General features: G+C 45.7%; 1 protein-coding gene across 6 annotated transcripts in view; it reads right to left on the bottom strand.

Moving 5' to 3' along the window:
* Positions 1-18,167, bottom strand: part of LOC130361197 (uncharacterized) — a 113,779-nt gene that overhangs the window by 43,414 nt on the left and 52,198 nt on the right. For 4 of the 6 annotated variants that reach the window (XM_056563904.1, XM_056563905.1, XM_056563902.1 and 1 more), the window contains one exon: positions 12,999-13,595. The exons of the other annotated variants lie outside the window; for them this stretch is intronic. In XM_056563904.1, the coding sequence (XP_056419879.1) occupies positions 12,999-13,595 (597 nt within the window). The remainder of the gene's footprint in view (positions 1-12,998; positions 13,596-18,167) is intronic. 6 annotated transcript variants of the gene reach the window in all.

An 18,167-nucleotide genomic window follows, 5' to 3' on the forward strand; every position in this document is an offset into this window, starting at 1 on the left:
GTGTTCCAGACCTCCTGCCGTTGCCCCTGACTACGATCCTTGCTGCCTGCCCTGACCTTCTGCTACGTCCGACTTTGCTCTTGTCTACTCCCTTGTACCGCGCCTATCTTCAGCAGACAGAGAGGTTGAGCCGTTGCTGGTGGATACGACCTGGTTGCTACCGCCGCTGCAAGACCATCCCGCTTTGCGGCGGGCTCTGGTGAATACCAGTAGCAACTTAGAACCGGTCCACCAGCACGGTCCATGCCAATCCCTCTCTGGCACAGAGGATCCACCTCCTGCCAGCCGAATCGTGACAGTAGATCCGGCCATGGATCCCGCTGAAGTCCCACTGCCAGTTGTCGCCGACCTCACCACGGTGGTCGCCCAGCAGTCGCAACAGATAGCGCAACAAGGTCACCAGCTGTCTCAACTGACCGTGATGCTACAGCAGCTATTACCACAGCTCCAGCAACAATCTCCTCCGCCAGCTCCTGCACCTCCTCCGCAGCGAGTGGCCGCTTCCGGCTTACGATTATCCTTGCCGGATAAATTTGATGGGGACTCTAAGTTTTGCCGTGGCTTTCTTTCGCAATGTTCCCTGCACTTGGAGATGATGTCGGACCAGTTTCCAACTGAAAGGTCTAAGGTGGCTTTCGTAGTCAGCCTTCTGTCTGGGAAAGCTCTGTCATGGGCCACACCGCTCTGGGACCGCAATGACCCTGTCACTGCCTCTGTACACTCCTTCTTCACGGAGATCCGAAGTGTCTTTGAGGAACCTGCCCGAGCCTCTTCTGCTGAGACTGCCCTGCTGAACCTGGTCCAGGGTAATTCTTCTGTTGGCGAGTACACCATCCAATTCTGTACTCTTGCCTCCGAATTATCCTGGAATAATGAGGCCCTCTGCGCGATCTTTAAAAAAGGCCTATCCAGCAACATTAAAGATGTGCTGGCCGAACGAGAAATTCCTGCTAACCTGCATGAACTTATTCATCTTGCCACCCGCATTGACATGGGTTTTTCCGAAAGGCGTCAGGAGCTCCGCCAGGATATGGACTTTGTTCGCACGAGGCGGTTTCTCTCCCCGGCTCCTCTCTCCTCTGGTCCTCTGCAATCCGTTCCTGTGCCTCCCGCCGTGGAGGCTATGCAAGTTGACCGGTCTCGCTTGACACCTCAAGAGAGGACACGACGCCGCATGGAGAACCTATGCCTGTACTGTGCCGGTACCGAACACTTCTTGAAAGATTGTCCTATCCGTCCTCCCCGCCTGGAAAGACGTATGCTGACTCCGCACAAAGATGAGACAGTTCTTGATGTCTACTCTGCTTCTCCACGCCTTACTGTGCCTGTGCGGATATCTTCCTCTACCTTCTCCTTCTCTGCTACGGCCTTCTTGGATTCCGGATCTGCAGGAAATTTTATTTTGGCCTCTCTCATCAACAGGTTCAACATCCCGGTGACCAGTCTCGCCAGACCCCTCTACATCAATTCTGTTAACAATGAAAGATTGGACTGTACCGTGCGTTACCGCACGGAACCTATCCTAATGTGCATCGGACCTCATCACGAAAAAATTGAATTTTTGGTCCTCTCCAACTGCACTTCTGAAATTCTTCTTGGATTACCGTGGCTTCAACGCCATTCCCCAACCCTTGATTGGTCCACAGGAGAAATCAAGAACTGGGGTACTTCTTGTCACAAGGACTGTCTTAAATCGGTTCCCAGTACTCCTTGCCGTGACCCTGTGGTTCCCCCTGTATCCGGTCTTCCTAAGGCTTATATGGACTATTCTGACGTTTTTTGCAAAAAGCAAGCTGAGACTTTGCCTCCTCACAGGCCTTATGACTGTCCTATTGACCTCCTCCCGGGTACTACCCCACCCCGGGGCAGAATCTATCCTCTGTCTGCTCCAGAGACTCTTGCCATGTCGGAGTACATCCAGGAGAATTTAAAAAAGGGGTTTATCCGCAAGTCCTCCTCTCCTGCCGGAGCTGGATTTTTTTTTTGTGTCCAAAAAAGATGGCTCCCTACGTCCTTGTATTGATTACCGCGGACTTAATAAAATCACGGTAAAAAACCGCTACCCCTTACCTCTTATCTCGGAACTCTTTGATCGCTTACAAGGTGCCCACATCTTTCCCAAACTGGACTTAAGAGGTGCTTATAATCTCATCCGCATCAGGGAGGGGGACGAATGGAAGACCGCATTTAACACCAGAGATGGACACTTTGAGTATCTGGTCATGCCCTTTGGCCTATGCAACGCCCCTGCCGTCTTCCAAGACTTTGTTAATGAAATTTTTCGTGATCTCCTATATTCCTGTGTTGTGGTTTATCTGGACGATATTCTGATTTTTTTCTGCCAACTTAGAAGAACACCGCCAGCATGTCCGCATGGTTCTTCAGAGACTTCGTGACAATCAACTTTATGCCAAAATGGAGAAATGTCTCTTTGAATGTCAATCTCTTCCTTTCCTAGGATACTTGGTCTCTGGTCAGGGACTACAAATGGACCCAGATAAACTCTCTGCCGTCTTAGGCCACGCCCCTCCGGACTCCGTGCTATCCAACGTTTTTTGGGGTTCGCCAATTATTACAGACAGTTTATTCCACACTTTTCCACTATTGTGGCTCCTATCGTGGCTTTAACCAAGAAAAATGTCAAGCCCAAGTCCTGGTCCCCCCAAGCGGAAGACGCATTTAAACATCTTAAGTCTGCCTTTTCTTCCGCTCCCGTGCTCTCCAGACCTGACCCATCTAAACCCTTCCTATTGGAGGTAGATGCCTCCTCAGTGGGAGCTGTCCTTCTACAAAAAAATTCTTCCGGGCATGCTGTGACTTGTGGTTTTTTTTCTAGGACCTTCTCCCCGGCGGAGAGAAACTATTCCATCGGGGATCGAGAACTACTGGCCATTAAATTGGCGCTTGAGGAATGGAGGCACCTGCTGGAGGGATCAAAATTTCCAGTTATCATATACACTGATCACAAGAATCTCTCCTACCTCCAGTCTGCCCAACGACTGAACCCTCGCCAGGCTAGGTGGTCGTTGTTCTTTGCCCGTTTTAACTTTGAAATCCATTTTTGCCCTGCTGACAAGAACATTAGGGCCGATGCCCTCTCTCGTTCTTCTGATGCCTCTGAAGTAGAGGTCTCTCCGCAACACATCATTCCTCCGGACTGTCTGATCTCCACTTCTCCAGCTTCCATCAGGCAAACTCCTCCAGGGAAGACCTTCGTTTCTCCACGCCAGCGTCTCGGGATTCTCAAATGGGGACACTCCTCCCACCTCGCAGGCCATGTGGGCATCAAAAAATCCTTGCAACTCATCTCTCGATTTTATTGGTGGCCGACTCTGGAGACTGATGTTATTGATTTCGTGCGGGCCTGTACTGTCTGTGCCCGGGATAAGACTCCTCGCCAGAAGCCTGCTGGTCTCCTTCATCCTCTGCCTGTTCCTGAACAGCCTTGGTCACAGATTGGTATGGACTTTATTACGGACTTGCCCTCATCCCGTGGCAACACAGTTGTTTGGGTGGTCATTGATCGATTTTCCAAGATGGCACATTTTATTCCTCTTCCTGGTCTTCCTTCAGCGCCTCAGTTGGCAAAGCAATTTTTTGTACACATTTTTCGCCTTCACGGTTTGCCCACGCATATCGTCTCAGATAGAGGCGTCCAATTCGTGTCTAAATTCTGGAGGGCCCTCTGTAAACAGCTCAAGATCAAATTAAACTTCTCTTCTTCTTATCATCCCCAATCCAATGGGCAAGTAGAAAGAGTTAATCAGGTCCTGGGTGACTATTTACGGCATTTTGTTTCCTCCCGCCAGGATGACTGGGAAGATCTTCTACCATGGGCCGAATTCTCATACAACTTCAGAGTCTCCGAATCTTCTGCTAAATCCCCATTTTTCGTGGTGTACGGCCGTCACCCTCTTCCTCCCCTCCCTACTCCCTTGCCCTCTGGTTTGCCCGCTGTGGATGAAGTGACTCGTGATCTTTCCACCATATGGAAAGAGACCCAAAATTCTCTTTTACAGGCTTCATCCCGGATGAAAAGATTTGCTGATAAAAAAAGAAACCCCCCCCCCATTTTTGCTCCCGGAGACAAGGTATGGCTCTCCGCTAAATATGTCCGCTTTCGTGTCCCCAGTTACAAATTGGGACCACGCTATCTTGGTCCTTTCAAAATCAAGTGCCAGATCAACCCTGTCTCTTACAAACTCCTTCTTCCTCCTTCTCTCCGTATTCCCAATGCCTTCCATGTCTCTCTCCTTAAACCACTCATCCTTAACCGCTTCTCTCCCAAAGTTGTTTCTCCCACTCCAGTTTCCGGATCTTCTGACGTCTTTTCTGTGAAGGAGATTCTAGCATCCAAGACGGTCAGAGGTAAAAGATTCTTCTTGGTCGACTGGGAGAATTGCGGCCCTGAGGAGAGATCCTGGGAACCTGAGGACAACATCCTGGACAAAAGTCTTATCCTCAGGTTCTCAGGCTCCAAAAAGAGGGGGAGACCCAAGGGGGGGGGGGGGTACTGTTACGCCGAGCGCATCGGGTCCCCGCTCCTCCCCGGAGCGCTCGCAGCGTTCTCTCATTCGCAGCGCCCCGGTCAGACCTGCTGACCGGGTGCGCTGCGATATTACTCCCAGCCGGGATGCAATTCGCGATGCGGGACGCGCCCGCTCGCGATGCGCATCTCGGCTCCCGTACCTGACCCGTTCCCCGTCTGTGTTGTCCCGGCGCGCGCGGCCCCGCTCCTTAGGGGGCGCGCGCGCCGGGTCTCTGCCATTTAAAGGGCCGCTGCGCCACTGATTGGCGCAGCAGGCCTAATCAGTATTCTCACCTGTGCACTCCCTACTTATACCTCACTTCCCCTGCACTCCCTCGCCGGATCTTGTTGCCATTGTGCCAGTGAAAGCGTTCCCTTGTGTGTTCCTAGCCTGTGTTCCAGACCTCCTGCCGTTGCCCCTGACTACGATCCTTGCTGCCTGCCCTGACCTTCTGCTACGTCCGACTTTGCTCTTGTCTACTCCCTTGTACCGCGCCTATCTTCAGCAGACAGAGAGGTTGAGCCGTTGCTGGTGGATACGACCTGGTTGCTACCGCCGCTGCAAGACCATCCCGCTTTGCGGCGGGCTCTGGTGAATACCAGTAGCAACTTAGAACCGGTCCACCAGCACGGTCCACGCCAATCCCTCTCTGGCACAGAGGATCCACCTCCTGCCAGCCGAATCGTGACAGTCCGTTCATTGATACATTTTTTGAACTAGTGGCAACAGACCTAAGGAATCTCAGCAAACAAGACCGGTTTAAATCCAACCTTAACATAAAAGAGAAGGAGGCATTACAGTTGCTTGCTAAGAATTCTAAAATTGTTAGTAGAAAAGAAGCAAAAAGGATCCTGGATGACATGGAGTATTATACCACCTTAACCCGGGACCCCACTGTTGACCCAAAAGATAGAATTATTTACTTACGGATAATTCTGTTTTCTTGAGTCCACCATGACAGCCCACATGAGATGGTCCCATAGGACCTAATAGGAACAGGAAACAGAAAAGGGTTAAAAGCCCCTCCCCCAGCGTTTTACAAAGGGACACCAGAAAAAGTAATGCCAGTAGAAGAAAACAACCCCAACACCAAAAAAAGGGAGGGAAATCATGGGGCTGTCATGGTGGACTCAAGAGAACAGAATTATCGGTAAGTAAATAATTCTATCTTTACCTATCGTCCACCATGACAGCCCACATGAGAAATGCCAAATAAACATCATTCGGTAGGGACAATGGCCTGCAGAACCTTTCTACCGAAGGCCAAATTATGAGACACTGATAAGTTGAGCCTATAATGTTTAAAAAAGGTATGGGGATTTGACCATGTAGCTGCCCTACAAATCTGATCTATTGAGGCAGCAGATCTTTCCGCCCAGGATGTTGACATTGCTCTAGTAGAATGAGCTTTCAGACCATTAGGGACTTGTTCCCCACTAACTTTATATGCCTCAACAATGGCACTCTTGATCCACCGGGCTATAGTACTTTTGGAAGCTTTCCTACCCTTATTCGGACCTTGGAACTGCAAAAGAAGATTAGAGTCTTTCCTCCAAAGACTTGTGACATCCAAATAATAGAGAAGACATCTTCTAACATGTGAAATTTCTCTTCCTGTGGATTTCTTGGATTATTACAAAAAGAAGGAAGAAAAATTTCCTGAAATCGGTGGAAGTCAGTAACCACTTTAGGGAGAAAAGAAGGATCTAATCTGAGGGTTACTTTGTCATCAGATATGGACATGTATGGTTCATTGATTGACAGGGCTTGAATTTCTCCAACTCTTCTAGCAGAAGTAATAGCTATGAGAAAAACTAGTTTTAGAGTGACAAATTTTATAGAACACTGATCTAGAGGTTCAAAGGGGTGAGAAGTGAGAGCAGATAGCACCAAGTTAAAGGTTCCAAGAGGGTGTACGGATTGGAGTATTAGGTTTTAGTCTAGAAACCACCTTAAAAAAACCTTTTAATCCAACGATGATCTGCAATCTGATGATCAAAGAAAGCCCCCAACGCTGCCACTTGGACTTTTAATGTACTAAGCGAGAGTCCTTTCTCAAACCCCTCTTGAAGGAAATCCAACATTTGTGGATCATTGGGATGAGATGGGTCTGGATCAATTTGTTTACTCCAGGATAGAAATTTCTTCCAGATTTTTAGGTATATTTTTGAAGTAGAGGGTTTCCTACTCTTCAATAATGTAAAAATGACTTTTTGAGACAGACCTTGTTTCCTCAAATTTGACTCTTCAAAATCCAGACCGTAAGATGCAGGTTCTGTAGACCCTGATGAAATACTGGGCCTTGAGACAGAAGATCTTCCACTAGAGGTAGAGGGAAGGGGGGTTCTATCGCTAGACTTTTCAACAGACAAAACCACCCCCTCTTTGGCCAGTATGGGCCACAAAAATCACTTAAATTGCTGTCTCGGATCTTCGCTAGAGTTCTTGCAATCAGAGGAAAAGGAGGAAAGGCATAGGCCAGAGGAAATTTCCAATTTTGAGCTAATGCGTCTACCGCAAGCGGCCTTTCTCTCGGATTTAGAGAGTAAAACTGAATGGTCTTGGTGTTCTGACGGGAGGCAAACAGATCTATAGAGGGTTGACCCCACTTGAGAACCAGTAGATGGAACACAGAAGGATTTAGGGACCATTCCCCTGGATCCAGGGTCCTCCGACTTAGAAAGTCCGCTATCTGATTGCAGGATCCCTTCAGATGAACGGCCGTAATGGAGGAGACATTTCTCTCCGACCAAGCAAGGATTCTGGCCGTAATAGCTTGAAGAGCTTTGTGCCTTGTGCCCCCCTGATGTCGCAGAAAAGCTACTGTTGTTGAATAGTCTGAGTAAATTTTTATATCTTGATTGAGAAGTAGAGTTTTGGCTGAAAATCTTGTTTAGATGAGGAGGCCAGCGACCTTGGAAGTACTGTCCCTGTACATGAGCACCCCATCCCCAGGCACTTGCATCTGTAGTCACAAGGACTGGATCTGACAGTCAAGGGACCCCTTCCTTTAGGTTTCTGGCTACCAACCACCAATTTAGAGACCTCACTACCCGGGGGGTTAATGTGAATTTTTTGTCTAGCGTCAGTTGAGATCTGTTCCATAGAGAAAGAGTCTGAGCCTGAAGCTGTCTTGAGTGGAATTGAGCCCATTTGACCGCAGGAATCGTGGAGGTCATAGAACCCAACACTGACATTGCTTCTCTTATGTACACCAGTCTTGATTTTTGAAATTTTCTTATCTTTGACTGGATAATCTCTATTTTTGCTGGAGGTAGAAAAGTAGCTTTTTTGACTGAGTCCAACAGCATGCCTAAAAAGATCTTTCTGTGGGATGGAGGATCCGATTTTTCTAGATTGACAATCCACCCCAAGTTCTGGAGATGTTGTATTACCAGATCCAATTGAGATATGAGAAGATGTTTTGAGGAGGCTGTCATCAGCAAGTCGCCTAAATAAGGGATCAAAATTATATTTTGTAGACGAAGATGTGCTACTACTTCCACCATTATCTTTGTGAATAATCTCGGAGCTGATGAGATTCCGAAAGGAAGACACACAAATTGGTAGGACAGGGGAAGGTTGATTTGAGACAAAAAAAATTTGAGGTGGGAGGGAGGAAAACTCTATCTTGTATCCTACCAACAACAGGTTTAGGATCCAAGGGTTTGTTGTTACAGATTGCCACTGAGGTACAAAATGCTTGAGTCTTCCTCCCACCAACCAGCAGTCATTGCTTTTTGGCAGGTTGAGAGGGATTGAGGAGGAAATCTTTAACTTTCCCTCCTTTGGGGTAGCTCCACCTACCCGTTTTTCCTTTCCCTCTATAATTTGACCTTCCTTGGGGACGAAAAAAAGTTTTTGCAGGTTTTTTAGCTTTCTCTTCTGGAAAAACGTTATCATCCGCGGCCTTTCCTAAAATATCTTCCAAAAAAGGCCCAAATATAGATTTCCCTATACAAGGTATGGCACAAAGTTTATTTTTGGAAGTGGGATCCCCTTTCCAAAATTTTAGCCGTAAAGCTCTTCTGGATGAATTTGATAAGGCAGCGGACTTAGCCGCCATTCTCACAGATTCAGCCGAAGCATCTGCCAAAAAACCTGCCGCCATTTTTAACATGGGTACAGAAGCCAATAAGTCCTCACTAGGCGTTTTATTCTCAATGTGTTCTTCTAACTGAGAAAGCCAGATAAAAAGAGCTCTAGCTACACTAGTAGCTACTATGTTCGGGTTCAAAATGGCGGTAGATGCTTGCCAGGTTTTTCGTAATAGACCATCTATTTTTCGATCCATGGGATCTTTGAGTTGGCATGAATCTTCAAAAGGAAGAGATGTTTTCTTTACCACTTTTGATAATTGGCAGTCTATTTTAGGAATGTCATTCCATAATTCGATGTCTTTTCCCTTAAAAGGCAATCTATTTTTTATTTCCCTGGAAATTTGTAATTTCCTTTCAGGGTCCTGCCATTCATCCAGAATCAGACTTTTCAGATTTTCATGGATAGTAAAAACAAATTTTTTTGCCGGTTTTAACCCGCCAAACATTTGATCCTGAATGGACGTAGGTTTATCAACCTCTTCCAACCCCATCACACCTCTGACTGCCTTGACCAAAATATCAATATCCTCTGCTGAGAAAAAATATTTTACATTTTCCTTAGGAGGAACAGAAGACACTTCGCCCTCTTCCACCCCTTCAATATCTGATCTGGAGACAAGATCATCCTCCTCTGAATCAGATATATCCATAATTTTTACTCTTTAAGCAGGAGCATATTGAGATGGAACTACGGGGTAGTTACTAGGTGGAAGAAAGGCGGCAGTACCAATTGCATGAGAGGAGGCAGATGGTAATTTTGGATAAGTATTAACATCCAAAGGAGCCATTAAATGAGAACCAGATGGCGTTTCAGAAACACCAGGATTTTGAAGAGGATTAAAATTCGCTAAAGAAGCCTGAATTTCTTGGCGAATAAGCGACCTCAAATCCTCAGAAGATCCCAACTTTTCCTCTTGTACCACTTTTGAAATGCATTTTTTACATAAGGATTTTCCTTTCTCTGGAATTTTAGCTAGGCACAAAACACATTTCTTTTTAGGTTTCTGAGAGGGTTCCTTGTCTCCCTGAAAGAGAAAAGGGACTCACTAAGTGAAAGAGGAAACATATCTTTGCAGCCCTATATCCATTAGCAGGAAAGATATTACTTACAGAGACCAAAGGAACAGGCTGCTCTGCAGAATCAGCTCTGGAGGAGGCCTGAGAATCCATGGTTAGAATAGAAACACAGCACAGACACAGTGGAGACGCTGGTTCCCTACCTTTATGCTCTGCAGTTTGAATTTTGGCGCCCCGTGACGTCACTTCCGGTCCGCTGCATCTCCGTACTGCCAGGAACCAAAGTTTCTTGCCCGGTTCCCGGGGGACCACGCAAGCTGCTGCACAAGGAAGTGCCAGCCAGGAAGTGCCAGCGGAACTTAGCTACAGCACGCCCGCCGCACATACAGAGCTCCGGTAACCCCCAGCGACATGCGGCCCCAGATATGTAGGAAGCCTGCGCACGAAGCACAGGGATCCCAGGACCAGACGAGGGGAGGCCACACTAAAGAAAGGAGGCCTCCCCTCCTGTACAGGTACATTAACCCCCTCAAGAGCGCCGTAACCCATACTCCCGGAGGCAGGGGATAGAGGACCCCCGCGACCATAGGGATTTCATAGGGGAGGGAAGCAGCAATAGCCCCGGTCCCCTAGCCCAGGGAAAAAATTTAAAACAAAAATAAAAAAGTTTAACCCAAAAAATAGGAGCCCCAAGAGACTCCGGCTCTGTCCTGGACCTAATAGGAACAGGAAAACACTGGGGAAGGTGCCCGGGGGAGGGGCTTTTAACCCTTTTCTGTTTCCTGTTCCTATTAGGTCCTATGGGACCATCTCATGTGGGCTGTCATGGTGGACGATATGTAAAACAGTAATTTTTTTATCACCTCCTGACAATACACAAATGTGTCACTATTCCACCAGGACGCCCCATAATAGCAGGTCTTAATTCCATTTCAAGCAACCTGTCTCAATACATCGACGTCATCCTACAGAAATATGTGGTTTCCTTGGATTCATATTTAAAGGATACACCTAGCCTCATCCAGATGCTGCAGGACTTCCCATGGGAACCAAACTTATGGGCCACACTTAACGTCTCATCTCTATATTTTAATATGCCACACGATAAAGGCATCAACGTGATCAGAAAAGTTTTGGAAGATGATGTCACCATGCCACCAGCACAGAAGGAGTTTGTGTGCAACAGTATCCAGTATATCTTATATCATAATAATTTTTCTTTTGACAAACAAATATACCTGCAAACCCAAGACACAGCCATGGGCACCCGTTTTGCGCCAGCTTATGCCAACTTATATATGGTGCCTATGAAAAAGACCTCATATACACTGATCAACCCTGGAAAGAGAATATTAAACTCTATAAACTATATAATTGATGATCTGCTGCAAAATCTCCATAGAATACCTTGACCTGGAGCTATCAAACGATAACAACAAAGTAGTCACTTCAAAAAAAAGTAGACTGCAATAGCCTTCTGTTCTTCAATAGTAGCCATTATAAAAAATGGAAATTAAAAATATACCCTACGACCAGTTCTATCGCCTTCGGAGGAATTGCTCCAAGGTCAAGGATTACAAAGAACTAAGTAAAATTATTAAATCAAGACTCTGGGAAAAGGGATATCCATCCAAAATGATAAATGCATACCAGCGAGCACTCAAGGGTCCAAGAATAATATCATCTCGGACATGAATTCCAACATTTCCAAACACACTTTCATCACCACCTACTGTGCATCTCATAATAAAATCTGGAACATCCTAGAGAAACACTGGGAAATCTTACTACAGGACCCCTTTTTAAAGAATGACATTTCCAACTGACCAAAGATGACATACAGATGGGCGCAAACTCTGAAGAATGTACTGGCACCTTGTAGTGGCACCTAGCCGCTACAAATCTGCTGAAAACTAGGAACCTGGCACCAGGAAGTTACAAATGTTACAAAACATCATGTAAATACTGTTCCAACATCACAAATGGCACTAGAAACTTTACATGCAGTACAACTGAGCAATCTTTTTCCATAAAAACTAGGATGAACTGCTCTACATCTTATGTCATATACCTTCTGGCATGTAGCTGTAAAAAACATGTGGGCCACACTATTTAACAATTGCGTTTAAAGGGGTACTCCACCCCTAGACATCTTATCCCCTATCCAAAGGATAGGGGATAAGATGTATGATCGCAATATAGCATGCAGCAACCACCGTATCTGCTTCCGGAAGCACTGGAGGTTCTGGCTCCCGACCACGGGGGCGGAAGATCGTGACGTCACGACTCCGCCCCCGTGTGACATCAGGCCCTGACCCATCAGTGCAAGTCTATGGGAGGGGCGTGACAGCTGTCAATACAGCCTAGGCCTTTTGATAAAGTTCAGTCCACATACACACACAGAGGGGCCACAATGTTTATTGCACTTCCCCTAACTATAACCTTTATAGCCTTTATATCACCATTAGGTCCATTTCCCATTGCCTAGGCACCATACCCTTATATACCATTCACCATCTGTATATCCTTAATAATGGCTAAACAAATTATACATACTCTAAGTGATCATGTATTTCAAATATGTCACTTATGCTAATGCCATTGTTTTATTACTATCTGTTCCCTGTCTGCTCTATATAGATATGTTCTCCATATATTTATACCTATATATTTCACAGTAGCATATGTATATTTATCATATATCTAAGTAGGGATCGACCGATCATCGGTATGGCCGATATTATCGGCCGATAATCACGATTTTGGGCATTATCGGTATCGGCAATTACCTTGCTGATAAGCCGATAAAGCCTGTGACACTGACAACGGAACTCCAGTCATCATTAGTAACGTTTCTAACTAGCGCATGCGCAGTGCGCCGGCGGCTTTCCCGAACATCGGGGACTGCCAGCGCATGCACTGCTACTTCTCTCCCCGCACACCAAAACACATATCTGATAATGATTCTATGTATCTCTAGGTGATTTTTAATAGTCTGATTCCTGTCAATAACAGTTTTTATGTATTGTTTTTGGCCAATTTCAAGTTATACTGGCTTATGTTTTCTTTGTTTGCATCACCTGACGCCCCCTGGGGGGCGGAGCTTAAGACATTTTGACACCTTTTATGAATATTTAAAGTCCTCCATTTTACTTGTTTGTATTACTGCCTGTACATATGATGAAGAGGTTCCAAAACCTCGCAACGCGTAATGTTACGGCTAAATAAACTGAATTTTGCTACATAAGTCTCCTGCCTGGTGGATTGCGCTGAATAACCTGGTATTTACTTCTACACTATTCTTCACTTTGTATAAAGTCATTACTAGTTGTGGTCATCAATAGCTACTTACCAGTTACTGTCTCTTCCTTTAGACTGAGATCTTCTGCACATATTTCCTCAATGTCCATACAATCTTCACTAACCTCTTCACCTTCTGTCACAGCCTTACTTTCTAGAAGCATCTTAGCATCCCCAGGAACCAGATCATCTTCACTGATAACCAGTCCGCCATATTTTTCCACGTCTTTGTTGGCTTCATCTTTCTCAGGTTCAATGTATAAAAGCTCTACAGACACCACGTTATCTACAGTATCATCATCCAAAACATCTTCACTAGCCATGGCCTCATTATATACTTTATTGCCTTCAATAGCCAACATGGAGTCATTTGCCGCAACGTCTTCATTTTTTACAATGTTTTCTATTTTATGGACATCTTCACTGATCACAGAAGGTACAATTTCATCAGCAACTTTAATGGTTGCTATTATCTTGTCTTCTTGGGACATTTTGTTGGGGAGAGGCTCTTCAGCTTTGTGCAGGTCGTCACTTTCTGCAAAGTGGCTAGTTTCTAAAGATTCACTTCTCAGAGCATCTTCAATTTCCACATAGTCTCCACTAGGCACATCAACACCTTCATTTTCTTCTTTTTCTTTCTTTGTCCCATCTGGAAAACACGCAATAAAAAAGACCAACATTTATACAGTGGTCCCTCAAGTTACAATATTAATTGGTTCCGGGACGACCATTGTATGTTGAAACGATTGTATGTTGAGACCATAACTCTAAGAAAACCTGGTAATTGGTTCTGAAGCCACCAAAATGTCATCCAAAAATAGGAAAAAGTGAGGATTAAAGATAAACAAGTAGATAACTAATACAGATAAAGCAAATCCTTACATATAAAAGTAAGAAAGAGCTGCTGGGAGCTGTAATCACTGTCTATTTCAGTGTTTCCCAAAGAGGGTGCCTCCAGCTGTTGCAAAACTACAACTACCAGCATGCCCGGACAGCCTTCGGCTGTCCGGGCATGCTGGTAGTTGTAGTTTTGCAACAGCTGGAGGCACCCTCTTTGGGAAACACTGGTCTATGTAGAGGACAGGAGCTTCTTCAGGGTCCTGTACAGAACACGCAATGCCCTAAAAATAGTAAAATGGAGCCTTCCTCACCTGGTGTCCAAAGGAGCAGCTAATCCTGGAACAGATAAAGAACATGTAATACCTCCCTGTACTGTAGGGGGCGCCACCAGACACCAGTCAAAGCATGCACTTTAGAAATACAGTGTTCTACCAGTGAAATGCCCATTCTGATTGGCCGGTCCTTCCAGTCATTGAAACGTTTTGCAGATTCCATAGCATTGTATGTTGAGTCTGATTTCAAGTTACGATGGTCCAGAAAAGACCATTGTATGTTGAAACTATTGTATGTTGAGGCCATTGTAAGTTGAGGGATCACTGTATGTACGTTTATATGACTCCAAAGTAGTATGTTCTTGTCTTTAGTACAACAGAAAACAACTGTACTGCTGAAATTGTCCCTAAAGACTACACTCAAAAAATGTAAATTAAATAATCAAAAAGACTATCATTTATAAAAAAAAAAGTATACACTTTAGATATCAACTATATTTAAAAAAAAATGTTTATCTCCCCAATTTTGTTACATACAAGAGTCACAATACAGGTCCATACAGAGTTATTAGTGGTTGGTCGAGCAAGGGGGCATGTTCAGTGGGTTGTACAGCTGAATGCAGGGAGCCAACTCCTACTGTTTACATAAAGAAGCCTGCTCATTGATTTATCTGCAAACGACCCATCACTATACAGAATTTCACTGTGAACAGGACAAAACGGGCTGTAGATGAGAATCTAAGCAAAATTTGTTACAAAGAAAAGTATTTTTTTTGCACCATAAGTAAAAAGCAAGAATAAAAAAAGGTGACCATATCCTGATACAAAAGCAGCACAAAAAACAGAGAGACAGCCTCCCTTGTTACAACTAGGGATCGACCGATTATCGGTATGGCCGATATTATCGGCCGATAATCACGATTTTGGGCATTATCATTATCGGCAATTACCTTGCCGATGCCCCGCCCCCCGCACCGCGACCGCCCACGGGCGTCACTGCGGAGCGGCGTCTATGCAGCGTACTAGGCCGGAGCCTGCCCGGAGTGGAGAGGATGACCGCCGGAGAAGGACGACAGCCCGGACCGATTCACCCTTCACCCGGAACGCCCCCAGACACTACAGGAAGGATGGATGGCCCGGACCACCCTGACAGGTAGGGGGAGAGAAGCGGGTGGTGGCGGCGGCAGCCTATGGCACCGCAAAAGCCACTGAAGTGCATTGATTTAAAGCGCCCGCTTTAAATCAATGATCTGCAGCGGTGTCGCGGGGGGTAAAATAGCCGATAACTTATACCGGAATATCGGTATAAGTTATCGACTATCGGCCCTAACCTGCACCGATTATCGGTATCTGCCCTAAAAAAACTATATCAGTCGATCCCTATTTACAACTATCTATGAATGACTCTAAATAGGTCTCTGTATCCCCAGAGGGTCTCTGCTTGCATTTCTTGCCCTGCCAAGCTTGATAGATAGACCTCTACCTATATAGACAGTGAGAGATCTAGACATCAACCCCAACAGAGAAAGTAAATTCCACCAGGGACTGCCCCAATGACTTTTTGATGTTTTATTTTCTAACCATTTTAAAACTATGATGCCTCTAAGAACAAGACAGAGTGTTCTATGGCCCCTTTCACACTATACAATCATTCATTTTTAAAGATCCGTTATATGTTCTGTTATGAAAACCCTGAAAATCGTCCGTTAAAAAAATCCCATATGGCTGTTACAAAATCCCATTATAGTCTATGGGATTTTTACATTATCCGTTTTAACCAGTCATAGCCTGTAATTAATAACGGACGCTATTTTGTGACGGGAGAAAGAACGGAAGAAATAGTTCATGCACTATTTCTCCCATTACTCCCGTTTAACTGCCGATTTTCAGGGTTTTCATAACGGAACATTATAACGAATGTATAGTGTGAAAGGAGCTTACCGTTTATACTCAAGTATAAGCCGACCCGAATATAAGTCGAGACCCCTAATTTCAACCAAAAAAAAACAGCAAAAGTTATTGACTCGACTATAAGCCTAGGGTGGGAAATACATCATCACCGCCTGTTAATCCCTTCATCAGTGGTCTTCAACATCTGCGGACCTCCAGGTGTTGCAAAACTACAACTCCCAGCATGCCCGGACAGCCAATGGCTGTCCGGGCATGCTGGGAGTTGTAGTTTTGAAACCTTTGGAGGTATGCAGGTTGAAGACCACTGCGGCCTTCATCATCATCCAGACCCCCCCTTTAGTTTTCTACTCACCTCCCCTCGGTGGGAAGGAAGGGTGAGCTGGTCCGGGCCATCTATGCTGCAGGGACCATCCAGTGGAGAGGGTTAGTCGTTCCGGGCTGTCCATCTTCACCGGGATGCCCTCTACTCCACTCCGGGCCGGCCCCGGACAAGTGATGTTGCCTTGACGACGACGCACAGGGACGTTCATGCGCAGGGACCTCACAGACCAGCTCACCCTTCCTTCCCACCGAGGGGAGTAGAAAACTAAAGGGGGGTCTGGATGATGACGAAGGCCGCAGTGGTCCACAACCTGCGGACCTCCAGATGTTTCAAAACTACAACTCCCAGCATGCCGATGGCTGTCCGGGCATGCTGGGAGCTGTAGTTTTGCAACATCTGGAGGTCCGCAGGTTGAAGACCACTGAGAAGGGATTGACAGGCGGAGAGTTCACTCGAGTATAAGCCGAGGGGGACGTTTTCAGCACGAAAAATCGTGCTGAAAAACTAGGCTTATACTCGAGTATATATGGTATGTTAGATTACCAAGAAAATGGACATTTGCTTGACTACCAGGGGATCAAATATCAACCACCCCCTTGACCAACACTTTTTTATTTTTTCTGTCTAAAATTGGGTCAATAATGCGGCTTGACTTATAGTCCAAAGATATGGAATGAATCGTAGAGAATAAACTGAAAGTACTGGAAGGCTTGAGGTTTCTTAAAATAGAAGTAATTAACAAATTTGTATAACTGTTCTTGCACCATTATATAACAGTTCTTTGTAGGGATCGACCGATTATCGGTTTGGCCGATATTCACGATTTTGGACATTATCGGTATCGGCAATTAACTTGTTGATATGCCGATAATGCCCCGCCCCCGGCCAGAGACGACCCCGCTGCCCAGCGGCGGTGGGGCTGGACTCAGGAGGACCCCAGGACAGGCAGGGGGAGAGAGGTGAGTGGCGGCGCCGGTCGGTGGCCCCGCAAAAGCTATTGCAGTTCAATGATTTAAAGCGGCCGCTTTAAATCATTCATCTGCAGCGTCTTCTGTGGGCCCGGGGGGGGGGGGGTGTTGTAATAGCCGATAACTTATACAGGAATATCGGTATAAGTTATTGGCTATCGGCCTGAAAGGTCACAGATTATCGGTATCGGCTCTAAAAAAAAAAATCAATATCGGTCGATCCCTAGTTCTTTGCAAAAAAAATGTTTCTCTAGAGTACCCTTTTAACTTATTAATTTGTTAATTGTGGTCAGGCCTATGGAAAACTATGATTAATTTCGTATTTTTTTTTAAATAGAAGTAATCTGTAAATGTGTTTTTGAAATAGAATTTTTTTTTTTATAGAAGTAATTTGCAAAAAGAGGATTTTGTGTACTCACCGTAAAATCTCTTTCTCGTAGACTTCATTGGGGGACACAGGATACTGATGGGTATATGCTCTTGCCACTAGGAAAAAAATAGGCTCCTCCCTGGTAGGATATACTCGCCCACCTGCCATGAGGAACTCAGTTGTGTCACAAAGCAGTAGGAGAAGCCAAGCAGAAGGACGGATGCCCGAAGGACCCTAGAAGGAATCCCGGATAAAAAAAAAAAACACGAACCGGAAAGGAGAATCCGGGCAAGACATGAAGATATGGGTGGTTGCTGTGTCCTCCAATGAAGGCTACGAGAAAGAGATTTTATGGTGAATATCAAAAAATCTCCTTTTCTCGGTCGCTTCATTGGGGGACACAGGATACTGGTGGGATGTTCAAAAGCAGTCCCTGGGGTGGGAATTAATAACCGCCAGAGAAGGGGCGCCTGCAAGGCTTGCTGGCAAGACCCTCGGCCAAGATACAACCGGGGCCCGGAAACAGAGCGTCTGGAAG

Source organism: Hyla sarda, chromosome 3, assembly GCF_029499605.1.
Source record: "Hyla sarda isolate aHylSar1 chromosome 3, aHylSar1.hap1, whole genome shotgun sequence".
Taxonomy (NCBI): Eukaryota; Metazoa; Chordata; class Amphibia; order Anura; family Hylidae; genus Hyla; species Hyla sarda.